This window comes from Falco biarmicus, chromosome 6 (genome assembly GCF_023638135.1).
Source record: "Falco biarmicus isolate bFalBia1 chromosome 6, bFalBia1.pri, whole genome shotgun sequence".
Taxonomy (NCBI): domain Eukaryota; kingdom Metazoa; phylum Chordata; class Aves; order Falconiformes; family Falconidae; genus Falco; species Falco biarmicus.
Window position 1 is genome coordinate 90,051,616 of NC_079293.1, and position 26,751 is coordinate 90,078,366.

A 26,751-nucleotide genomic window follows, 5' to 3' on the forward strand; every position below is an offset into this window, starting at 1 on the left:
ACATCCAGTAAAACCTGCAGCTCTTTCTGAAAGGTGTGATTTCTCATGAGCAATGCACAGAGGCCAAATCTCATGGTACAATACCAGAGCACAGCCCGTCTGGAATCCATCATCTATCCTGGGGCTCACATGAACATCTACAGAACAGAGGTGTATGACCAGACCACCTCACTTTCCCAAACAAACAAAAAAAAGCACATTTGTTCTTCAAAGTAAACTAATGAACAAGCAAGCAGGTGAAGACACCAGAAGAGTATTAGCTGCCAAGTTATTTCAAACAAAAACCAGTGCCAGCCATCCAATCCATCCTCAACCCCTTTCAGTTGTATCAGCAGTGTTATTGTTCAAGCAAGTATTTTTGTACATACTATTTTTCCTAGGGCACTTATTGTTCCCTTGCTTTTGCCAGAGTTGTCCATCTATTACAGCATCTACCAAACCCATGTACAACTGTGACAACATTTTCTGGATAGTCTGCTACACAAGCATCAGAGAAATTTGCCAAATAAAGCCTTTTGTTTCTGAACTTCTCCAATGTGTTGTTACCAAATGCCACGCAGTAGAGTGCAACTGCTCTGCAAGTCAGTATTACGAGTCAAATGAAGCATTACAAAAAATATTTAAATCACATTTTATTTTTCAAATTCAAAAATAACAATTAGCTTTATTCAACATGTTACACATCTCACATATTTAAAATATCATGCTCTATTTAAATATCTGAGTGACAACACTATACAAATAAAATGTTACACAAAATATATTTAAGAAAATGTTTTGGTCTTCCATCTGAACAATAAATAGACAGGCACTTCTACATATACAAAAGAAGCAACCACTATTTAGAATAACTCTTACAAGCAAGATGTGGAAATAGAGAAAATTATCAGAGTTTTGAGAACATGTTTAACTCTACATGAGATATCATGCAACTGCAAAGTTTGTTTCAAAATTCAAAACTCAGGATCTGCACAATTCTAGATTTGCTACCGCTTTACAGGAGAGATCCAAACCATGCTCTCGTAAGCAATGTGCAATTTCAGTTACTTGCATCAAATCAAGCTACCTGACCACATTTAGTGCCAAAACAGAAAACAAGGACTGACCAGAGTAACTTTTCACATAAGTAACACGAGCAACAAGTCAGCTTTACCTCATGTATGCTTGGGGCAGGGGGCAGACCTGACTGTACCTACTGCCCAGCCCCAAACAAAACCTGTTCTTCCTTTTCCTTACATATTCAGCTTTTATGGGTGTTTCAAACAGTATTATGCTGTTTTTGATTAAAAAAGCATCACCTAATAAAAGGGTATGTCCCTTCAGACACAGGCTCGCTTTGCATGAAAGATCACCAAGTAAAAGAGAAAATACTGTTCTGGGGTGCAAAAAAGACTGAAAACCATAAATTAAAAAAATTCAGCATTTAAAGTCTCATAAGAGCGTTTCATACTTAAAAGTAAAACTATGTTCCTCCGATTTCTGAATTTTCAATTTACAGTGGTTTCCACACACCCACAAGCACTACCCAAGGAAAAATTGTCTTCCACCATCACACTTAATGAAAGATGCACTGTAGTAGGCAATCCCTGTTTCAAATACAGCTAACCAGTCACTGACAGCTAGTTACATCCTTGAAGTCCTTTCTAAAATTAAGACAAATATTGAAACATAACGACTACCGATACAGTGGAAAAGTCAGGACCAAGTCTGCAAGCCATCCCCTCAAATTTTACTATATTTCCCATTTTCAAAAGTACAGGAAAAAATTTCCAGAGAAAATTAAACTATTAAACAGAGCTTCAATGGTCCACCAAGAAAGTCAGACCCAAACCTGGAAAGTTATTTGGACTCAAGACACTTATGCACATTACTTTAACAATTTAAGTGTGGATCTTGCAAGCGTGTCCAAATCTTAATCATTTCTTGAGGTTTTCTACTATGTACTAACATTAAGTTTGTGTAGGAACATATGTTATTTCTGTATTTCTCTTCAATATCAAATGTTTTGAAGCCTTTGTGTTTTTCCGGAGCAAGCCCAAGTTTCTGAAGGCACATTCCAGTATAAACATCATCAATAGGGTAAAGAAGTACCTGGTCAGATGCGTTATTCAGCCTTAACGCCAGATCACCAGAGTACAGAAACCCACCGCCTCCTGCATATGGAGGATATGAACCTTCATAAACACTTTCTGGGATGTAGTACTTCAATTTTTTTTCTCTGTGAGGTCCAGCATCTTTGATCACATCGCCTATAAATAAGTCTTTGGCTTTGTCCTTTGATAAGCTCTTCAAGTAATCCAGGATCTGATGGGTATTCACAAAAACATCATCATCACCCTTAAATATAAACTGGACATCTGCACAACTGCTGCTGACCCACTTAAGAAACAGCACCTCTTTCAGAGTTAAATTGAAAAAAGTGTCTCTGTAGTTCCACAGCAGAATGTCTTGGTGGGTTTCACTCTCAAATTTTATCATGTCTGAAAGATCAGGGAAATTATCCTCTGGTGGGGTCTGTCCAAGTAAGAAGACCCTTTTGACTGTCACATCGCCGGATATTATTTCCTTGCCCCAGGATTCCCTAATTGCTTGCCTTCTATCAAAATGGGGTGTAAGTGACTTAATAGCCAGCAGCAGAAAAGGTTTATGTTTGCACTTGTTTGGCTGATCCATTAATAATGAATAATTTCTACATCTCAAATAAAGCAGAAAATCTTTAAACCTGTCTGGCAAGCTTGCAAAGTCACTAACCTCTGAAGGTACCCATGGGTCAGGGTCACAGGAACTGAGCACACTTGAGTTAGAAACCAAGTTCTCTTCCACAGTCATATTGGAAAGCAAGGTCAGAATAGGGTTGTAAAGCAGCTCAAGCTTCTGTTGCTGTTTGTTCCAATAAGCTTTGTGAGGAGTGTATTTTCTCCAGAATTTGCTGTGTGGTATAATAACACGGCCTTTTGCATTCTTCTCTTGGCTGCCACTTTTTGAGACTTCCACAATCACATAAATAAAAATGTTTACCATCATCAGAATTCCCAGCAGCTTTAATCTTCTGCGTCCAACACTCATTTCTCATATCTGGAAAAAAAAAATTGACAAGATATTTAGCCTTCTTCCTATCATGTTCTTGATCTCATAAAAATGCTAACTATTTTCAGATGAAGAATGTGCAAATTAGTAGCCTAGAAAAAGGTTACATCCCCAAAAAGCAAAAACTAATCTATCTATAACACATGCACACCTACAGCCAGTAGTGGTTTGGCATTTCATCAGCAAAGAGGCTGTTAAGAATGTAAAATTCCCAATTGCTATTGAGGAATTTTACACAGCATTTTACAGCATGTCTAAATTAGCCAGCAGTTTTTGCTCCTCATTTAAGTCTCCTTGAAACACTTGCCTGTATAGTAATTAGAATCTGAGCCCTCAGCTTGGCAAAGGCAGGCAGAGAAACTTTTTTCCCTGCTAATAAGGTGAGCTTAAGGGTATAGAATAAATTGCTATACGATAAGGTCAGTTATTTTAAAATTAAATTTCAAGCTTTTATACTTGCACTCTTATACCTTCCAACTACATAATGGGCAGAGCTGAATTTTAAAGCGTACAATTAGTTTCTGTCCATTTCACTTGGCTATTCCTTGGGAGAGAGACTGACAAAACCAGCCAGCTGCACTGTTAGTATTCAGATCTCTGCAGACAAAAGAGAACACGAGTGTTCGTTATTTTTTTTTTTCCCCTCTCCAAATGGAAATGAATGGCAGCAGAAAGTGAAAGTGTAGTTATTCCTAGAAAAGAAAGATAAACTAAAAAGAAACCAAAAAAACGTTTCCCATACATGCAAGACCAGGAATAGAAGCGTACCTCTCCGTTGTAGCAAAGGTTATCCTGTGACCTATCTCCAGTTTTTACTGAGACACAAAAATGGATCAACCTCTCTTTCTTCCCCAGAAGCAACATGCAAACAGTGGGTTCCTCTAAAGTAGTGCTCAGCAAACTGTTTACTAGCCCAGGGGTGTATCTATGTTCAAGCTACACAGACTCCAACAAGACCTTCTAAATCAGGAAGTCAGACTAGAAAATAATTCCGAATGAATAATAGTCTGACTAACTTTAAGTCAGATACAGAACTCTTTGTCAAAGATGCTTTCATTTGCCAGGAGTATAAATGTTTACTGAAAGACCAGAAAAACCTAGTGAAATAAAAGATTCATAATCACTGCTAAAAGCCCAGCTGTAAACGCTGCCTTAAGAGGTCCTGAAGTCACAGGACAGCAGTCAGGAAGGTACACTTCAGAAGGACACCTTGTACTCGCTGCTCTTTTCTTTTTATCTCCAGCCACTGCCGGACACCTCAGCTACACTGACCCTTAGGTCTTTTCTGGTTACATTCTTTTACTCCTCAGCAAGTTAAACACAAAGTTTAATAGGAAAAAAAAGCAGGTAAATAAGCAGTTATCTTTTTTCCTCATTCGACCCCTGGATTCTCATTAAATCCAAGAGGGGGGAGGGAGTACTTTTGAATTTAAATAAAAAGCCACTCCTAGAAACAATGGACTACTCAGTAAAATCCCTACTCTTTCCTTCATTTGACCTCACATACCACCTGCATCTTTGTATACATTCAAGCCAGATTTATTTTATTTTATGTCCTGTTCTCAGCCAGCCATGGAGTTTGCTGTTCTAATTTTAGTTTTCTTCCATGCCTCAGACAGAAACATACTTGCAATCACTGTCATCATTTAAGCTGAACAGCTGAACTGTTACAAAGCACTGGCTGGCCACACAGAGTTCAAAGAAACGTTACCTTTTTTCAACTGTCGCAGCAGCTTCCACTAAAAACACACCACTATATACTATTTTTCCTTATTTCCCTTTCAGGACACACAAAAGTCCTGGAGAAGTAGCTATCCTGTTTTTTCTACTATTCCATACAGTTCAGCATGTACATCAGTGCCTACCTGCCCTGTCCTTTATCCCACTTCTGGCTAGAACAACAAATGACATGGTATTTGATCTGTGATCCCAGCCCTCCCCAGACAGCAGGGTGAGAAGCTCCCTCCTAGTAATAGCTAATAAACTCAGGATTGTCAAGAGCTCAGCCAGAGCCTGATTTTCCAGGACATCACTACACCGCTCATCTGTTACAGCGCCTACCTATTAAGTTATGAGTATTCAACACCTCTGTAAGTCATCTGAACGGTTGGCACGAGAATGTTCTGAACACCACGAGACACCATTTGCACAGACTTTATTTGAATCACTTAAAATCCTTCAAATCACCGTCTTCTGGGTAAGCATTCAAATTCTGTAACTACAAACCCTTCCTGTTTTTCGCTTGTAGCCGTGCAATCCCCTGCAGCAAACGAGACAGGGATTCTACACAGAAAAAGCTCCATTTACCATGAGACTTGGTAGAACTTTTCATCAGAAAAAGTACGAGTCTGGCAAGACAACAGCAGTTCCATCATATAAAGCACAGTAAATGCTGTCAGTCCCACATGTAACTAGTTCTAGTCTAATTTTCAGTCTCCTTTTTAAAAAGCTATCTAATATTGGTGATAAAAATCAGTATTTCTGAGGAAAGTTAAGAAAGAAGTGACATCCAATATAAAAAATTGGATCTATAAAAAAAATTTTAAGACATGAACACACCCCAGTTTTGCATGAAAGCATTCTTCTGTAATCAAAAGCTATCAACATGTGTTTTTTATCAATTTGTTAAGAATATAACTCATTAAGAGTATAAAACCAACACTAAGGGCTACCAAGTAAAAAAAGGTATAAAACCTGCTTTGTTGAAGTGTCCTTTTCCTAAACCAAACACAGGTTGTATTAAACACTTGCTCAAAGCGTTAGATCAAGGTTACTGAACTAAAAGCAAACAGAAAACTAATCAGACTCCAGAAAGGCTATTTCTATAAACTGAAATAGGATACTCCACCTTGCAATTAATATGTCTTAGCTTTAACCATTACACTTGAGAACAGCAATTGATAAAAGAAGAATGCCAGTACGGCAATTTCACATCAAGTGAACTGGATTTATCACAAAACGCAGTATTACCACCCTCATCACAATGGGGGTGGGGCGTGAGGTGTATGCACTGCAGTTGTAATGCTGTTGCTAGCAGGCACTTTGGGTTTTTTCTTTTGGTTTGGGGTGTTGGTTTGTTTTTTGAGTTTGGTTTTTTTTTTTCTTCTCTCCAAGTAAACACCCACAGCCCATGTCTCAAGGCAAATCTCAATATTTCATCTGCTTTGCTAACACTGCAGCAACTAACCAAAGTGCCAGCACGACAGAGATTTTTGTGCTGGGCGGCTTGCTAAGGAGCAGCATTGCAGAGTTACAGCAATCCAGACAGATCACAGGAACTTTCTCCTATCCCAGTAACGGCTTCTTCTATGAGCAGTAACATTACAACAATTCCCAGCTACCTCCTTTGACTGCTGAGAATGGAAAAGTTCTTGTACTAGTTTTGCTGAAGAACCGAGATGAGCAGTAGAAAGCAATACTCTTATTTGAAAAATTCCTGCTGCTTTAAGTGTTAAAAAAGAAAAGGCCAGAACACTTAGCTAGCTAGCTAGCATAAAAAGCAGAATGGAAGAATAACACTACATATTGGTAAAGCAAATCACAGTACACACAGAACCTCAGGAATGGAAAATCCTGCAGAAATTTATTCCAGCTTCAGCAGGTAAGGTGAAGAGTGTTACCTACACTCAAAGGTGATCTGACACACAGTTTTTCAATGCCCGTTTTCAACTTCTCAGCTATGCTGATATGAAGACCATTTTAGCAACCAGTTCAGGTTTGTACAAATCATCACATTTCTGCTTATGCAACTTCCAGCTGTGCAGTTAGTTATGTGTCAGTATCACTGTATACATGAAGTCCATTTGTTCAAAGCCTTTAGAAAACATCCATGTTGCTAGAAAAAAAAAAAAAGGTTAACATTAATCATATGCTGGATAAACCAATGTTCTGCTACAGACACAGTATTTGGAAAGAAACAACAGGGGAAGAGGGAGGAGTGGCCCTCTTCAGCTCCACTCCACTCTTACACTTCACTGCAGTCATAACTAAGGTATTCACAGAAGGGAACAGATTTATGGAGCCACAAAAGCAGCACTGGAGTCAAGAGATGGATGGAAAAGGCAAGCCAGCAAAACCTGGGAAAAAAAACCAAACAGCTTCACGGTGGGAACTGGCAGCAGCAAACAAGGTGAACCACAAGAGAAGAAGAAAACAGGTATTACAAAGAAGCCATGAGCTACAAGAAAAGATTCCAAACACCCAAAAACACTGAAGTCCAAAAAATGTTAATGCAAAATGGCACAACTTGTTTTTAAACTGTACTGTTTTATGCTTTATCTCAAGAGTGAATGTATTCCAAAAGCCTGTAAGGAACCTATTCCAAAGTCTAGAAGACTTGGTGTGAAATGAGAAACACAGATTCACTCTCCTGAGCTGGAAGGGACCCATGAGGATCACCAAGTCCAACTCTTGACTTCACACAGGGCAACCCAGAAGTTAAATCATATATCCATAAAAGCACTATCCAAATGCTTCTTAAATATAAAAAATGCACACTCCATCCAGTTCCAGGAATTATTTATACAAGAGGCAGTCTTTTCTGGCAGCAAGAATTCACACAAACAGGGGCTATGATGCCTTCTGACAGAAGGATTACATCTGGAGGAGGCCAAGCTCAAGGTCAAGTCTAAGTACATCTAAGTGCACCAGCTCCTAACTAAGGGCACATGGGATACATCAGTTTGAATTTCTCACACTGGAGTTGGATCCTGCAGAAGAATTCTGATTAGCCCTGTTACAGCACATTCCCTGTAATGACTTCACAAAATTAGCACGTGAAACAAGTGATGCCAGTCCCAATTTTATTTTTTTTAAGCTGATGCTACTAAGACATTGCTACGCACAAAACCAACCCTAAAACCTCTACTGAGGTATAGCTGTAGGAGACAAAAAGGCAGAAGGAAGAGGGAGATGTTGCAAAGTGGTGAAAAAACTGAAGTATACATAGATGTTCAGAAAAAGCAATCCTCCCTAGGATAGAGCAACAGAAGACAGCAGATTTGACAGTGCACTAACTAGTCTTCTACAGCAAGATGTCAAGACAAACACACCTAGATTTGCAGTTTGAGTGCAGCCTAGAATCGATCCAAACAGGAATTCTAAAGACTTGGAACTTGCTTCAACATTTAGATTTTGGCAGATACTTGACACTGCCCTGAACTATGAGGTAGTTTTCCTTTCCCACAGTTTTTAAGCAAGGCACTACTTCATTTGAGTTGGAGATGTTACCATAGATGGTAAAAACCTTCAAGGTATGACACACAGGTGCTCTTTTGGAAATACCATCAAAACAAAGGAGGGTATTGATAAGCATGAAAGTAAGGGGCAAACAGATAAACTTTGACAGCAAATCCTACCAATTTTAGCAATGAAGCAACAGGAAAAAAAACAAACCCAAACTCTTTCCTGAAAAGTCAGACCGAGTTTGTAGCTAATTTATATAATTCTGCTTATATTCACCAAAACACCCACCGAGTGTTTAAAATACCAGAGGATTAACTACTTGCTTACACATTAACTGAGGTATCATAAGACAACTTCAGGAACATCACTCTTGAACGGGTAGAACTTTCTTTTATTCCAGGTTTCTATTTTGTAACCTGAGTATCACAGAACCATATAGTCATACAACAAATACCGATCATATTTGTTGACTGTTATTGATGTTTAAGTTCCTAACCAGCAGAGCCTCTTACTAAGATGCCCAGTCGCTGTACATTGAAGCTTCTCTGCAGCACTCTCCACACCATCTCACCCTCTGTAGAGATGAGTATCTATCCCAAGCTCCCCCTTGCAATGCAGCAAGGGTATTCCTATAGCATGGAATTGAAGAACAAGCCCTCAGAGGGCAGCTACAAAAGGGAAATCAACTGCTACTGCACGTGTCTCAATACCAACAGCAAAGTCATCTTCCCTCGTCTTAAGTACCGAGGCCCACGATAAATCATGCAATCAAGACAGATTGCTGGTGACTATTTAAAACTTAACACCTTAAAAGGTATTACTTCTTATTGCAGAGGGCTCTATCATTTCCCTTTCAAATAAAGGGGTAACTTCCTACCACCACCAGGCACGATGCAACGCAACACTACTCAGCAAGGACCCCTTAAAAGCAGTTTCAGGTCAGCGAGCAGGTTCCTACAGCACAACCCTCAGCAGCGCAAGGCATTGGGCTGTGGTCGGGAGGCAGCGCAGTGACCGTGCCGCACTCCACGCGCAGCACAGGCCTACCCACAACGCTTCCAGCAAGATGGAGAAAATGCAGCACTCCTGTTCATCATGGAAAGGAGGAAAGTTGCAGGGAGCAAGAGACGGGTAAGACCACAGCCATTTTCAAGGTTACAGTTCTGTTTAAACATAAGTTTAAATGGCATTTCTAGATGTACCAAGCATCAATTTCTTCACTCCAAGACCAGTCCTTTCCTATTAAAACATTCTTTCTTTAATATCATTCATCAGTAAAAGCATAATTTCAAGTCTCAACATGAAAGCTCAATAGCAGTAAAAACAAGCTGTGACTACCAGTGAGCAGTCTAAACAGCAGCGTATCATACAGATCTGCAGCTAAGCAAACCACCCAAAGCAGAACTCCCATAAAACAGCCTGAATATTTAGCACTGACAATTAACAGTTCCCCTGGGAAAGGAACACCAGATAACATGACGCGGACTACCTCAGGTGGCGTTCCTTCCCACACTGCATACAGCCGCATGAGCATTCCTGCACCAGCACAGTGCTCCGCAGCACATGCAGCCGTAGTAGCAAATCTGTGCTTCAAGGCACTAAACCAAACCTAGGCACGCTCATACAACCCCACAGTGAAAGAAAACCAACTCATTCAGCCAGACTACCCGCCTCAGCCCTCACCTCTTGCAGCAGTTGCAGGCTGTGGAGCCACAAGCAGCTGAACTGATCCAATTGCCTGACCCCTCCTTTTGATGGAGGCTTTCTCCACCCTTTCTGACTCCAAGAACTCAGGCCCAATCCCTCCCTTGCACTGGCTCTGGTGCTCTGCCAGGCCTCTCCATACATCAGTTCACATCACTAACCCAGCAAAAAAACTAACAATGACCAGAGATGCACACCAGATAAACACCACAGCAGCTACAGTGAAAGCACACAGCAGAGAGAAGGGGAGCAGACAGACATCCCCTCTTCAGCAAGGATGACAACACACCAGGAACTGACTCGTGGTTGTGGATCCATAATCCTCCCTTCCACCCTCTAACAAGAGGCTATCTAGCATGATAGCATGACAACGTTATACTTACACCCTGGTGTAAACAGTCATGTAACACCAGTCTTTGAAAAAATTGTGCAGACACAAGGTAAACCATCTAACTTTTCCACCTCCTTAAAATCTGACAGAAGCCACGACCTTTAACTGCAAATACTTGTACCTTCTACTTGAGGACAGAAGTTATGCTGTATTTTTTAAGTGGGCTGAGAAACATGCCTACATTATTTGACTGCCAAACCCAAGCACTAAAAGTCCATTTACTTACCGGGGCTGACAAAAGATAAGACAATCCTTATTACCTGCAAGTATTGCCCCTACCACTCTACTGGTTCAGGACTAAACTATCACAGACTTGGCAAAACCAAGCTGTAGTTCAGGTATCTAACAGATACTACCACCTCTCTCTCTTTGCAGAGACCAGCTATAACTGGGGCTATAGCAGACTTGGATCTCATTCATTTTGAAGCCAGATATCCTTATAGCAGTTGTACATGCAGCACAACTCCTGGCAGCACTCGCAATAGTGCATGCAACAGTGACACTACAGTTCTGAAGATAATTTTAAAATTAAATATGTCACAAGCCATCTGCAGTCCCTCTAACCTCCTGTGAGATGTATCAGTGCTCCTAATACCTCAGTTCTGTTCAGTGAGTCAAAAGAGATTCCTGGATCGAGCAACAACATAGTTTCAGAAGGTGAAGATAAGAGCCCCAAGCTGTTACAAAAAGTCTGTGCCATTTCCAGCTTTGAAGAAACTTCAACACTATTTTTCTTCCAACTACAATCGTGTCTCTTTTTCCCCTCAGAACTTTACACAAGTCCACTTTTACACAATAGTTATCAAGAACATCTTAAGAACTGGCAAATACTCAACAGATACCAGCACTCTGCTTCTGCAGAAGCACATTACTGCAACTCCACTGAATAGCAGTCTGTTTGCTGTGTTCTTCAAACACTACAGTTTGAAACAGCGTTCCAGTTGGAGGAAAGTTACCAAAACACCACCACACTACACAAAGCATCAAAAAGTGCAATGAAATTCAGAGCAGCTGATGTTTATTTTAACATTAGTTTTAATTAATTGCATATACCTGCTTTGAGCCATCTTTCAGAATATTATTTAGTCTTGGGAGGAATTCTGCTCGTCCAGTATTTTAATACCAGAAGAAACCAGTGCAACTTGGGCATGGAATTTCAAGATCCAAGTAAACTGCAAGACTGGAGAAGGACGTGCTTGTGTTTTCCTAAAATACTGGCCAAGGCATAAAGAGCTATACAGAGTTTGAACAGAAGCCAATCTATTCTGTTTCCCACTAGTTATCTTCAGCACACTTGCACATTTTGCTCAAACCACCCCAACACACAAACAAAAAACCTCACCCCCCAAAAAACCAACAGTACAGCATTTCTCTATTAAAACCACACACCCACACACCCCCTGGTTTTCTGTTATAAAGTATTAAGAGGGCCAGGAATTTCATTTGAACCATGTTTAATTACTGTTATTGAACCTAATTTCACTTGGTCTAATCCCTCTTTGAACCCATTTATATTTTCAACTTGAATTCTACTGGTGATGAACTCCTCAGTTTTTGACACAGACAGAAACTGGAATGACTTGCTATTCTATAACCACACAAGAGAGGAACCCTCAGAAAATACAACATAAAAAAAATGCTGTTATTTTCTTTATGTACATTTACCATACCAGCTATATAACAAACCTTTATCTGTCCTCTGTTCCATCTTTGCCGCAATAAGAAGTCCTAGTCATTTTACTTCTGCAACTATTCTGCACTTCTGACTAACTTTGTCTCTGCTCCCCCGGCCCCCAGGTCATTTTTGATATGGCAACAAGAAGAAAAAGCACGCAGTACTTAAAGCTCACAAATACAAATTGGTACAGACTATTTTAGAGCTGTATATCAACGGGAGCTGGTATAAGGCACAAGCCAGGCAGTATACTCAGTCTTGCTAAATGTAATAAGGAGAGAGAATTACTTTTGAAATAACCACAAAATTTGAGAGAACTCTTTCCCACACACATCTCAGGGTATTCCCATTAGCTTAGAAAGCTTTCTCATTTAGAGCATCCACATGTGTAACTGGTTGTCCAAGACCCTCATGGCAGGTGGATGATACTGAGATTTTGCCAGTTAATTTTTCAGGAAAGCCATCACTGTCAGGTGACTCGTATGAAGCTGGATCTTCTCTGTTTCCAGCATCCACAAGTTTCACCACTAAAATTATCACTAATCAACACTTATTTTGGCTGTCTGGTAAAAAGATTAACTGGCCCTAAAGCCTCAGTGTTCCCAATATGACACTTGACTAATCTGTTTACTCCCAGAACACGCTTTAAAATTTAAGGGAATGAAGCATACTGTGCACAGAATCTTAGATGATTTAATCATTTTTGTACTGCACTTTAAAAGTCACTTTGCTCATCTTATCCATGCCGTAACTCTTTTCCCAAACGGATTCTGCCCCTCTCTTTTGAGATGGGCTGATGAAAACAAGTAGTAAAATTCTCAAATAAAATCAATCTGAAATTGCCAGTGTGAAAGAAAATTGTTAGACAGGTGCCAGTCTTCTGATGAAACAAGCATTTTTATGGTCATCTGCTCAGTTCACCTTTGCCTTAAAGGTCCTGCTTCCTTGTTACTCACCATTTTCTAGTCCACCTAACCCTCATCCATGCACTCAGCTGCTTCACAAAGTAGCTTTACAGTAGCTGCGATAATAAACTTGGTTCCTCATCATCTTCACCCCGCTTTATCTTACGGGTTAGAAACTCACCACCATCTTTTCAAGTCTGAAACTGACACACAACAATTGAAGCCTCCTATGCAAAATAACCTCCAAACCTCAAGCCCTGGAGTTACCTAGGCATAGGGACAAAGCTCTCCACTGTCCCCCCCTTCCCTGACAGCCCATTTGTAGCCCTATTCCTACAAAAGGGTTTTCAAATATGCTCTTGTTCTTGCTTTGAAATAATGACTCAGCTTCACTGACACGCCTCAAAGTCCAGGGTGTGTGTGTGGCAATTACAACAAGAACTGCAGCAGTGGCAATACTGGAGCTACTACCTACAGACTTCAGAAGATAACTGCACTGTTCATTCTCAACTCATTTGGCACATCACATTTGCACTCACAGGGTAAGAGCTTAGACCCAAGCTTCTAAAAATATGTTGACTAAACATATGTCTGCACAGAGACAGGTGAAAAACACTGGTTTCCAACTGAAAGGTGTTAAAAAAGGAAGAGATACAAACTGTTGCAACTTCCCCAGGCAGAAAACTTCTCACTCCATGCGGCACTTAATCCAGTATCCTACAGAAACTCTTCAGGTTTTGTTTTTTAGTCATTAATTTCTTTAGTCTTGGGTAAGACAAGACGATCTAATGAGCATGTACTATTCAATCCAATGGTAATTAACTGGCTTGAACAAAAATCTTTAAAACATTGGCATGTAGTATACCACAAGGCCCATTGTTTTAATTAACAAAGTGAGGCCTGCAAACTACTTTCAACAACCCAAACTTCTGCCATCAGCCAAGGAAAACCTACAGTGAAAAATCAAATAATGTCTTTTTGAAATTTGACTGACTTTATCAAGCACTAAAGCAATAATCCGTATCTCAGCACCTCCCTTCTCATTCATTCCTACAGGAGCTACCATTTTATGCAGGTGCTGTTCCAAGAAGCCTATGTGGATTATGTTTCCTAAGGTGGACTGAGTGCAGCAATTAAAGAATAGCCTCAGACAGCCCGTAAAGTGGGAACTAACATCACCAATGCATTTACTACTTTGTAAATTAAAATGATTTTGTAAAAACTTCATGAGATGTTCATTACACAACACACAAATCTGACAAACGCAAGAGAACATAACTTCATGCTTTATAGAATCCTAAGTGCAGCAGTACATAAAACACATGGCATTTTCTCTACATACAATCTAGAACTGTAATTCACAGCCTTGTTTTGCGAACCACTGTCAGCTTACAGAATAGAAGTTACTATTGTAACTACAGAACAGGTAAATATTTTTCTGCACACAGGTAGATAGTGACTGTCATCAGGCACCATGTAAATACACACAAAATGGCTTTAATATGTTAGTTATACCATCTCATTTGTTTCCTATGATCCACAGGACAACTTCCAAATACTCTAGGCAGCTGCTTCCAAAAAAAAAACCTGTGCAATTACTACAGAAGGAAGGCACAAAGACAATAAAGTCGTTGTGCACACCACACATGCTATCATTCTGAAGCGAAAGAACAAAGCAGAGCTACACTTGCAGCCTCTCTCAAACTTCCTCCAAGCCACACAACCACAACCAAGTAAAGAGAACACGTTCCAACAAGGTTCTTCTGCAGTGTAAGCCAGATTTGACCACGCTCCATCACCAAGTCTCACCAAGACTCCAAATCACATGGATTAAGAATCAGTCTTCATTAGGTAAGAACACATCCTACAAGCTTGTCAGCAGACAAAAAGATTATCACTGAAGCCAACTCCTTTAGGAGCCACGCAGACAGACCCTGCAGCTATCCAAAGGGATCTGTGAGCACTACAAACATTTACATTTCTCAGAGTACTTACTACCTAATGTCAGCAGGTTTATTCTCTGCAGTCTTGCTTCTCAAAGCAATCAGATAACACAGAACATTTAAAGGCACTGCTCAAAACAGTTATGTTACGATGAAACTCTGCTGCTGCTGCTAGAAAAAGGTGGGAAAATCCCTGCTATGCTGAAGCTTGCAAAAGCGTAACAAGAAACAAAATTCCCTGCCCCTAATAGCCTACTTGACTGCTGTCCTGAGACTACTGCTAGCAGCATTTGACTGTGGTATTAAGACTGAATAGTCCTTTCATTTACTGCTGAATGATAAGTTCTGAATATCAGAATCCCAAAATCTTCAGAGTAAGTTACACTACTGCTATGTTTCCTGTCACCATTCTAACTAATTTTCCAGGTGCTTCCCTCCCTCTAGCAGGAAAGAGAAGTTTAAGAATGTCACCTTTTAAGGTACGCTAGTTAAAGTAAGATCTATGAAACCAGAGTTCTGTTGACTTCATATTGCTGCTTAGAAATATTGCAGCAACACCCACAATGTTCCCATCAGGTTACCTTTACAAAGGACAATAAAAACTTTTTTAACTTCATTAAAACCAGTTTATGCAAAATTCCTGCCTGACAGAATACTTACAGATAGTGGCGATCTAGTGGTATCTCTTCCATCTCAAATCAAACATACCCAACCCTGAATCTAAGTGATAAGAGTCACAAAACCTTCAACTGGAGAGTGATGTATTTTTTAATCTGATTAGAAAGTCAGCTACCAGTAAATCACTCTGAACATCCCAATCCTGTCGGTAATTTTGGTTATTATAGGTGTGTCTCAGAACAGTTCTGGGTTTAATTAAGAAGATATTTAAATATTGTGTACCTATTTAAATCAATGCAAGTTAGGCCTAAATTTGTGGTTTTTTAACCTGTTAATGTTAAATCCTTGGATCGGCTGAAAGAACGTTCAGTTCATATTTGAATTGTTTCAAGTGTTCCTATAGAAGATCAAGAAATATGCAAGAAAAGCCCTCTGGTCATTATGAAAAGTCTTCTGCAAACTCAATCCCAAGTTTAATGTATATTCCAATTCTACTGCTATAAACTACTTGAGTTTGGTCATGATTTTCTACAGGGATAAAAAAAAAAAACCAGAGCTGCACAAGAACACCACACTTATAATAAGGCAATTTAAACCATGACAGTATCCCTACAAATTAGTACATTTTGCTAATATTACCATGCTCTACTGGCATACCTGCAGCCACATTAAAAGTCTATGAAGGTGTTCCTAACTGCACATAAAACATCCAAACAAAACTTGTGATAAAGTTTGATTTTTTTGTTTAGAAGTAAAAAGCGTTTGGGCTGTTGGTTTTGGGTTTTTTTTTTTAGTAACTGAGATTTCGTACTGACAACTGAGGGCAAGAACTCAACTTGCTATAAAAACTAACATTAAAGGTTAATACCTCAGTATTTTGAGGGCCCATGGTAGTGATGAGTGACCTGGTTTTCCCAATCCAGTATTAACAACAACAACAAAAAATAAAAATCACATCATTCTAAGGTCAGTTCAAGCTTTAGGATTATGACATTGTGCAATTTGTTAGGAATAACTCAGAGGTGCCAGCTTCTGACTTACATACTTCAGTACCTCTGAAAAGGCTCCTGCTTGAACAAATAGTAAATTATGAATAATCAAGAGAAGAGGTTTAACTGAGTGGCAGCAGAAAAATACTTCTTGGAAGAAAATTGTCATTCATCACATTGATTACAAATCAGGGGAAGTCAGGGAGTATACAGTTCTGCAGCAGTTTAAAACAGCTTTAGTCATGGCTGACATTTCTGTAATTCATTCCTTCCCCTATAAACTGCAGAGTCCTATCCAACCTTTGCAACGATATGACTGTGGCAAGTCAGTTCAGGGAGCTACAGAGGACAACCAAAAACTAACAATAAAGCAGCGGTAACTTTTCAGCCAGCTCATGCCACCAGACTTGCTTGCTGCTGTGCTGCACGAACACCAGTAACAGTGCAGAAGACGCACACAGCGCAGACCCACAGCGGATCCCATTTTTCATCAGCGTAAGCTTTCACGTACCAGCACACTGCCGCTGCAGCCCTGACACTGCTCTGATCTTGCTCCCGCCTTCACCCACAGAGGTCCCACAGGCAGGGCCAGACAAGCACCAACACTGGTCCTCCAAGAAGCAGCCAGCCTTTAGGCAACCTCAACCCTAACAAGACACACCCTGAGGTTTGAATTTCCCTTAACTTTTTTTTGTAATCAAAGTCAGTGGGTTAGCTATTGAGCCAGCATGACCCACCCTCCTAGTGTGGTCTGCTGTTTAAGGGGTTCGTTTTGACTTATTATCTTCCTGTAATTACTAGAAAACCAAGGAAGTAGATAACGAACTACCTTCCTCCCAGATATCAGTACTTGGATCAATGCTAGTTCTGGTAATGAAGAATGGGCAAGACACTGCAACCCTGACTGATATTTTCAAAGAACGTTTAAAAAGACAAAGTCTGCTGGGCAGGCACAGTCTTACTTTTGTGCTGTATTTGAAATAAAAAAAGGTGATTAGTATACCTATTCAAGATGCAGATAACCATAATTTCCACAAACAAGACAATTCATCTCCTCCTGACATCTCTTCCAGCTTAAAACCAGTGATTAATACAGCCTTAACCATATTCCAGCTACCGTTATGCCGGCATAGAGAGCATCCAATTCTAGCCAGCTAGCAAGTCTGTCCTCTAATACTATACCTCAAGTCATCAAAACCGTAACTCTACTTTGTCTTGTTGCCTGTGTTAGACGGTCAGACACATGCCACACTACTAAAAGCTATGTTTCAAAAGCAAGGAGGGTGTAACTTGGTATGCCTGATGAAGTTACCGCCCCTGATGACCACTGACTGCCTTTTTCAGTTAAAAATAAACAGACACTGCTTTCCAGTTTGACTTCTACGAGTTGCTACCTTTGCAGCCAGTGGCTGGGTGATGGATACACAGCTGGGACAGTCATCTTCTCAGCCATGTCAAGTCACATTACTCTGCAAGAGTTGTGTGGTTACTCAATCAAAAGTCAATTCAAACTGAATATTCAGGTCAGAATTCCAGGATCTGCCTCTGAATTTATAGCACTGAACTCAAACGTTTAAGAACAAAAATCTGCATTTTAAAATGCAAATATGTGGGGAAAAAACACTTTTACTTTTAATTGCTTTTGGTTTCAAGGGTAATTTACAAGTACAGGAGGGAAAAAAAGCTTTTTATCTTCCTGAAGGATTCATTTAGAGTTCAGAAAATCTATGGAATTGTAATTAGGGAACTTCATTTTCCTCTTTCAAACTCGTAAAATGCAAGATACAGATCTCATTCTGTCCTATCAAGTTTAAGGAAAACGAGAACAGTTTCAGGCAGCTGAAGATGCATATAAGTACCAGGAGGATTTTGTAAAAGATCTTTAAGCAGGTTAGGCAGCTAACTCCCATTTTTGTTAATGGTTGATAAGCACCTAACCCCATTAGAGACTGCTAAATCCAAACAGAAACATCTTCCCTACCTGTTAGCTGCACACCAATGTGAAGCATCCACTTAGTGTAAATCAACTTTAAGCTGTTCTGCATGTCTTTTAATTGCTTTTATTCAAAGGCAGATCAACAATGATTTTGCAAGGACCTTCTCCATCCCAAAGACAGCCGTTACCATTTTCTAACATCCGAATATCAGATTAAAAAATATCATTGCTCAAGCAAGATGAAACAGCATTAAATTCAGGACACAGCCTGACACTCAGCCACACTGCTCCTGGAACTGAATTTAAAGAGCCCATCCTCCCCCGGCCCCTGAACCCCCGCATTTGCACCGCTCGCTGTGACATTACGCACAGCCCCGCAGACAAGCACAGCGGTTGTTTCTCACCCCCTGGGTTCCTCGTGCAGGTCACCACCCAGCTGCGCCAACAGCTGGGCCAGCGGCGCGGGGGCGCAGCCAGGCAGCCCCCCTCCCCCCCAGCAGCGGGATGTTCCCTCCCCCATGCACACACACCTCGGTGCCGCACCGCTACTCGCCGCTCATAAACCACGGAGAATTAATCTCTTATGGGAAACCAACGAAGTTAGTCCTCTACCAAAGAAAAATATCAAGATTTCCTGCTCGCTTGATTTAGACAGCTGACTTACAAATTGAGTGATTTAGTCAATTCAATTTCAGAGTAACTCATCTGTGAGCTTAAGATGAAGCAGCTGCTAAATTTCAGAAGTTATTTACAAAGATGAACAAACCTACTTCCAAATTAAATGCTTTTCAACCCTTACTATTGTATTTCTCTCAAACGACAAAGCTTTCTTAACCAACTGCTGATGAAATTGCTTCATCAATTCTCCCTTTAAAAATCTCAGCACCACACCCATCACACACTGGGATTCTTTTCCTTATTTAAGTACTAATTACTTCTCATGAGACACCAGTTCAATCATTCTTTCGCACAGTTCATCACAAGATGTTTTAATGATCCAGTCTTTTCACTGGGTTTTGCATAATCTGGAGACTTGGGGCCGTTTACTTACTCGTCTCTTAAATCCTGGAAGGCCCAATGAAACTGGTGAAAGGTACAAGAGAAGTGCAGGATCGAGCCAAAGATACCAGCCAGGTCTTCCTATGCGCAAAGCAAAACGGGCCTAACCAGATCCCACATATTTATTCACCAGCTTCTGGTTTGAGACTTGTTCGCTCTGTACTAAGATGATGGGAAGAGCCTGTATTTCATTATCATCTTTTCTCGGTTGTTTTTTGCTGGGTTTTAAACACATGAGGATTGTGCAACATAACTGTGAAGTAGTAGCAAAATGATAAAAACATTCACATTATGTTTGTGAGGTCAGAACACAGCATAACGGGGAGATTACATTAGCAATTTTTGTTAACTGCACTCACAGGCATAAATTCTCTAAATCATGTGAAGCACTTGTCTGAATATAGACTACAACACACTAGAAACATCAAACACTAATCTTGTGATTCCTCATGCACACAACCGTAACGACTGCAGCTCCTTCCTATACTAATTGTTAACACTTTGGTTAAAAATATTTTACCATAACCATTAGGGATTAAAATTGAGCTAATGTGAAAAAGACTATTAAGTTTAAATCTGAAAGCAAATGGATGCCTACTTGCTTCAAAATTACTTATGTACTTCTACTGTACAGTAATAGAAAATAAAAACATACTAGGAAAAAAAATCCCAAACTGACAACCTGTGAAAGGGACAAAGACTGTCTCAAGTTTTTGGAAGGCGATCTATCTTAATGGCCTTCTAGAAACATTAACACGAAAACCAGACATGTTAAAAGGCTCATTATTTTAATGAAATACATCTTTTTTTTCTACATTCTGTGCTCTCTACAAAAACATCTTATTAAAACCTTGCTGCCACAATAAGTATACTCTCGTCAACAGCTTTCCCCTAGCCCCCTCTGGCCTATCCTTGACAAGTTTTAGAACTAAACAGTTTAAGAAACTGTGTGGCAAACCTACAACAAACCTACCAGGCCCTGCTATTCAAAGTGCAGATGCTTCAACTGAAAAGAAATTAATGAGATTTTTACAGCAGGAAACAACTGAATCCAGCAAAATACAGAGACCTGGAACATCAAACCTTGATGCATTTCCGACAGAGCTGCTCAGGCACCTTCCATCAAAACACACAAGCCTGACAGCACACAGAGAAAGCCCACCAAGTAACTACCTCTGTGAAGTTTCACAAGCTGTCCGAAGCAAAGATTTTTACAAGATAATTTGATGCATACTTACCAAAAATTAAGTAATCTGCTGAAAAAGAACAAGTTACCAGAGAAGTTGGCTGAGGATTTTAATTGATACTGTTCAATCTTTTCCCTCTCCTTTAGTTAATTTGGAGAAAAACATGGCTATCCAGATTTCAGTCAAGCACACATTATCCATGACAAACCATCCCTGCTTCTTGACTGTTGTGATAACGACAATATTGGCTATGCTAGCAGACATATGACTATGTCCCATGTTTCAACACTATCAGCACTGACAGAGACTGTCTTTTATCACCACCATTTGTTCTTCTTCAAGTGGTTGCACACAGTCAACGGGAAAAATCACTATCATAGCTGGTCCTGTTACAAAAATAGCTGCACCAGGTGGCAGTAAAATGACAATTGCTAAGTGTCTTGGCATCGACAAGTCACCATGGAGGAGTACTCCTCTGAAAGGCTTCATTCTCCCAGGAGTCTGATGGGTAGGCAAGATGAAGACTCAAACACTGCATTTTTTTTGCTCTATACACAGTGTAACTTCTCAATGCAGACAACTGCATGTATTTGTCAGCACAAAACACAAAACCACTTTACCCACTTCTCATTTTTCATTAAAGCCTCTCTGAGCAAGGACTACTTTTATCCTGTTGCCCTCAGCAGCATCTTCAATACCCAGAAGTATTTAAAAAAAATGTAAAAGCAGCTATCAGGCAATAATAATAAAATTTCTGACCACCAGTGACATTGTGGTCATTAGGAACAATCTCTAGGGAGAATAGCAAGCTGTACCTATTATGAGACAGGGTACTGGACAGCCAGCTAGTACTCCCAGTCGTCTAATGCATGAGCTTCAAAACAAGTCCCTTCAGCTGCATCACCTTGCTGCTGTACCTCGTTTTCCTCCATTTTCCTTGTCTATTTATAGTACATGGGAAAAGAAACAAGAAAAAATATCTGAGCAAAACCAGCTTACAGATGACAAAATTACTTAAATTCTAATTTTTGATCCCTGTATGCAGTGTCTGTAGCTTCCTTATAGCTGTACAACAGTAACGCACAACATCTCAGGTAGAAAGTCAAACGTTCAAAGCAAAGGAAACTCTGACTTTGCTGCTTAAGTCAAAAGACTGATTCTAACCGAAAGCATTATATTTTTTGGTATACGACAAACATTCTGTATTTTAATTCACCTCCATTGCAATACTGGTTTTTTTAAAGAGTCTATTCTCTTTTCACATTCCTCACGGCCCAGGAAAAACACATTAGAAATTACATCTGCTGAACGAGAAAAGCTGATTCTCCGTTTTGTTGCCTCCACGCATTTGGTAATAATTCAGAGCTAATCCAGCTCCTCCGGTGGTTCCAGCAGGCACTAGGCTGGGTCACTGGGGTGACAAGGTAGCCCTGCCAGCAGCCAGCTCTGGGCTAGCCAGCTGAACAAAGCTGCAACTGTACCACTCACCGGAGTGTCATCTGCTCCCTGCACCCCACCCGCAGACAGCATGAAAATCTGACGCAAAAGCGGAACTGCAAGAACATGAAACCAACCTAAGCAACTTTAAGAGAGAACTGAATTCGAGGCTGTCTTTAAGACAGGGGAGGAATAATTAACCAGAAATTTCCTCAAAGGAGAATGCTATAATCATGTTTCCTCAACAACTTTCAGATTACATATTTAGCATGTAATTTTATGCATGCATCCTTCCACGTCCAGATTGAACGCTTCTCTACCAAAAGCCACTCTCTGTGCCCAAAATAATAATAAAAAAAACCCAAACGGCAACCCCCCCCCCGCACAACCGAACCAAGTAAACTCTTTTAATTTGCATACTTAAAAATAAATATTAATGTTTAACAATCAACTCCAACAGCACCGAGCATTTTGGGAAGTGGAACTAAAGGGTTACTCAAGTAACTTTCACCGTAATTTTTTGCAAGATGACTAATGAATTGTGAGCTGCAGTTTGGCCACGATCACAGGGAGTAACCTCAAGTCCCCCCCTGACAGGGTACAGTACTCCTCAGGAAGTTTAGAGGACTAAAAAGCATAACCTCGTGAAGGAGCACACATTCGGGCCAACTCCAGCCAAAAGAACATTCTCCTCCTTTCAGGTTCACCAAAGTCCACGCTTCAGAGGCACCACCTCAGCACTACACCCTAACAGCAAGGCTCCAACGCCGCAGATATTGATAATTAACCCGCCTGGTTAGCGCTGACCAGGGGCCCTGCGAGCCCAGCGCCGCCGCCCGCAGACACCGCGGCGGCCGCCCCGTCCCCCCCCCCCCCGCCGGGGAGAGCGCTGCAGCAGCACCCGGCACTGCAGCAACGCTACGCCTCAGGGTTTTCCCCGGGAAAAAAACCTCACGGTTTCAGCATCTACTCCTCCTCCCCACTTTTTTTTTTTTTTTTGTTAAAAAAAAAAAAAAAAAGACGACAAACCTACGGTCGCTAGCTGGGCTGCGCTGGCCCAAGCTTCACCCATGCCGGCAGCCCGCGCCGCTGCCCCCGCGCCGAGTTTGTTGCAACATGTGCCGGCCGCGATGCTCCGCTGCGCCGGGGATCTCGCTCCGCGCGGTTTAACCCCACCCTTGCCACCGCCTGTCACCTCGCGCATCGCGGGGGGGGGAGACAGCAACAACGGAAAAAAACCAAAATCCCCAATAAATACGTATCTCCCACCGGCCTCCCCCCACCGTCAGCCCGCAGCTGTCAGTACAAAAATAAGCTGAGAGCTACGAGGAGGAAAAGCCTCACGGTCTGGAAAACAAGGGCAGGCACGAATTAAGCTGAAGAAACGATTGTTGTTGTTGTTGCTCCCCGCCTCTCCCCAGCCCCCCGCGCGGCGCCGACCCCCGCCGGCCCAGGCGGGCAGCGCCGGCCGAGCCCCCCGCACACACGTACCTTGCCAGGCTGCCGCGGGTCGCCGCCGGGGTTCTGGCTGCCGCCGCCTCCACATCCACCATGCTTCTGCCCGGCGGCGGGCTGCCTCGGCGCGGCGGGGGTCCTTCCCCCCCCGGCCTGCCGCCCTACCGCGGCCCCATGCCACCGCGCTCCGCCAGCCGCTGCGGCGGGCCGCGGGCGGGGGGCTCCGCACCTGAGGGGCGATGCCGGGGCGGCCGCGGAGGGTTCGTCCCGTCCCGCCGCCGCTCTTCTCCTCAGGACCGGCCGCGCTCCGGCGGAGGTGCGAGCCCGCGGCGGGGGGTGCGGGGCTGGCAGCGAAGAGGAGCGAGGGGAAGACAAACAGCCCAGCGAAGCGCTGCGGCTGCGGGGAAGACGCCGCGGCCGGGGGAGCGAAGCGCCTCACTTGTTGCCCTGTGGCGGCGCGGCGCGCCCGCCTTCCCGCCGCCCGCGCGCCGCCCCCCGCCCCGGGGGCTGCAGGGCGTGGCGCGGGGCGGGCCCCGAGCGCGGCGCACCCGCCGAAGCCCCGCCCCTGCCGGCCGGCGGCGCAGCGGATTGGCTGGTTGGGCGGCGCGGCGGGGGTCTCCGCGTTCCCTTCTGGTCCCGGTTGTCCCCGCGGTTGCCGGACTGTCGCGTCTCTGAGGCGGTGAGCGGGCGGGCGGAGGTCTGGCACGGCGGCTTCGCCGGCTCCTTCCCCCGCAGGATGCAGCCTCCCCACCACCACCCCGCCTTTGACACCGTACAGCGTGGGGCAACGCGGCCTCGCTACCCTGTCCCGCGGGGCCGCCTCCGAGCCCAGTGCAGCCAGCGCCGCGCCCGCCACCTGCCGCCCTAGCGCCCGCCCGCAGCCCCGCCTCCGGCCCGCCATGTTCTCCCTCGACGCCTCAACTGCTTCCTGAGGTAAAACACCCCGAGAAGGGGGAGGCGGTGTCCTCCGGGTGTCCACAGACACCTAGAGCTGGCTGCAAAACCCACTGTGTCAGCCGGGACCTCCTGCCCAAAGAGGAGGGCGCTGGGTTTGGGGGCCATTTCCACAGGGGGAAACAGCGTTTGACCCAGCAAACACCAACACGTTCACGTCTGCCAGCTTCGGTGGTGGGAGGAGGTGAGGTGGCACCTCCTTCCCTCCCTCTTGCAATAATAAAACATGTTTTCTGAAGTAAATGCCTTCTAGTTTTACAGGCTGGCAGCCTCTAGTCACAGGGATAGCTGATCGCAGTCACAAAATGTCTTTTTGACAACATTCATTCCTTCTGGTTTTTTTTCCCCACACGGCATCAAGCAAAATAGGAAGACCCCCAGCCACGCTGAAAAATGCTATTCCACATCTTTTTTTAACATTTCTCCTTTTTAAGAATGGTAATTGCAACTTGCTCAGCTTTATGTGGTGGTCCACAAAGCTGCCTTTTTTTTTTTTTTTTTTTTTTTTTTTTGAGCCCAGGAGGGAAAAGAAAAGTACTGGCTTAGGCTGTCAGTGCTTCCCTTAGTAAACAAGTTTCTGAGAGTTCCAGATTTTGGAAATTTGCCCTCCAGAGATGATACTAATCATGCATGACTCACTTGTAACTAACCCTCTGTTTTTTCTGTTGTTTGCTTACTTGCTAAGTTGATGAGACTACAAATCCTAGCCAAACATCACTGTTGAAACAAACTAGAGAAAATCTCCAAGACCCAGGATGCTTACTGAAATAAAACATGAAAATGTGTGCTGTTACAGCAAGCAGAACGGTCTTCAGTCTTGTCGTGGCCAGATCAATAGCAACCAGCAGCCACATTTACAGTTCCCATGGACTGTGAACCTCACAGCTTTTTGTCCTGTACAGGAAGAAAATTAACACATGCCATTTGTTTCTATTTTTAGCACCTGTGTTCTCAATCCAATATAAGGAGAGGCCCAACCAAAGCAATTATGTCAATGCCACCTGGCACGGTCATTTAAAAACTGTTTTCACTGCAAAGGCAGAGGTAAAGCATGTTGCCGTGATCCATGAAAATACATGTTTAGGCACTTCCATTTTACAGTGCTCATTTTCCCCCAGACTCAGTAGCTGATGTGCACAGCTGTAGACATGACTGGTTTTGTAAATAGCATGAGTACCCATGGCACGTACTGAGCTCCCCGTACTCTGTGTTATTAAATATGGGAGGCCCTCCCATAGAAAACCTGCAGCCAGTCTTCTGGAGCTGCTCCAAAATCTTGTTCAGGAGTCTGGAAGGAATGTCCCCATCCATGACGCACTGGGAGGAACATTGCATATTTCATTCATCCCTCTTCAAATATTTATATATGTACTTCACGTTAGCGTAAAGCTGTCCTTTTCATCCAAGTAGAAAGACTACAGCAAAGGCAGGAATTAACCTAAAGCAGCAAGCATCTCTGTCCATTAAGTAACGTAAGGCTTGAAAGGTGAATTAAGCGTCTGGCAGCTAGAAGCTTGGCTCCACCGAACAGAAGATTTCATAACAATATGTTTTAAGATCAATTTAAAAAACAAAAAGGAAAACAAAAATCAGCTAGAACAGTGTGTCATGTGACACTCGGTGCTAAGGAGCCTGAAAAAACACTTTGAAGCTGAAAGGTTTGGGCAATGATGAAATGGTCTGCTGTCTTTGAGGGAAAGACATTTCTCCCTCGTCCTGATCCCACACCCAAACCATGCCTGCTCCTCTGTAATCGCACTGACTCAACTCATCACAGGGCTGCGTTGTGAAACCTTGAGGGGGGGAGGTGTTTTAATCCAAATATATTCCCTGATCCAATCAGGATCCCTGATCAGCCTCAAAAATTAGCCGAAAGGGAGAAAATACCTAGAACTGACATTGTCACTGACCACAGCGTATCTTCAAACCACTGCCTAACTGTGATGCCCCTGCCATGCTTGGTGCAGCTACACCCCAAAAACCCCAGCAAGCGGTAAGGCAGGAGCTAGTTTTCCAGCCCTGCTCCCCTGAGTGCGGGCAGCTCAACCTTCCTGGAATCTGTGCGTCACGCTAGGCAAAGTGTGAAGCCTGGGGAGGTTTCTTACCTGATGCTGCCAATTAACAGGTCCCAGTATGAGTAACCGTGAGCGTAGCACCGTTCCGGGGCAGGGGCTGCAGGGCTCCAGCACTCCTCAGCCTGCTACAGCAGCACGAGAACTGCTGCAGC

The 26,751-nt window shown here is 42.6% G+C and overlaps 1 protein-coding gene across 7 annotated transcripts; it reads right to left on the reverse strand.

Moving 5' to 3' along the window:
- Nucleotides 1–617: 617 nt before the first annotated feature.
- Nucleotides 618–26,751, reverse strand: B3GNT2 (UDP-GlcNAc:betaGal beta-1,3-N-acetylglucosaminyltransferase 2). 7 transcript variants are annotated; one of them, XM_056344457.1, is made up of 3 exons: nucleotides 23,607–24,075; nucleotides 6,712–6,922; nucleotides 618–3,075 (listed from the first exon to the last, which is right to left on the reverse strand). In XM_056344457.1, exon 3 carries the CDS (start codon nucleotides 3,064–3,066, stop codon nucleotides 1,873–1,875), a length of 1,194 nt encoding a protein of 397 aa, XP_056200432.1. In that variant the 5' UTR covers nucleotides 3,067–3,075; nucleotides 6,712–6,922; nucleotides 23,607–24,075; the 3' UTR covers nucleotides 618–1,872. The 7 variants fall into 7 exon arrangements, with proteins under 7 accessions (XP_056200432.1, XP_056200434.1, XP_056200436.1 ...); XM_056344459.1 differs by lacking the exon at nucleotides 23,607–24,075 and adding an exon at nucleotides 23,149–23,268; XM_056344461.1 differs by lacking the exons at nucleotides 6,712–6,922; nucleotides 23,607–24,075 and adding an exon at nucleotides 26,630–26,751.

Bases quoted from the DNA above. Each gene is read 5' to 3' on its own strand.
- B3GNT2 (XM_056344461.1), bottom strand. From the start codon at position 3,066: ATGAGTGTTGGACGCAGAAGATTAAAGCTGCTGGGAATTCTGATGATG.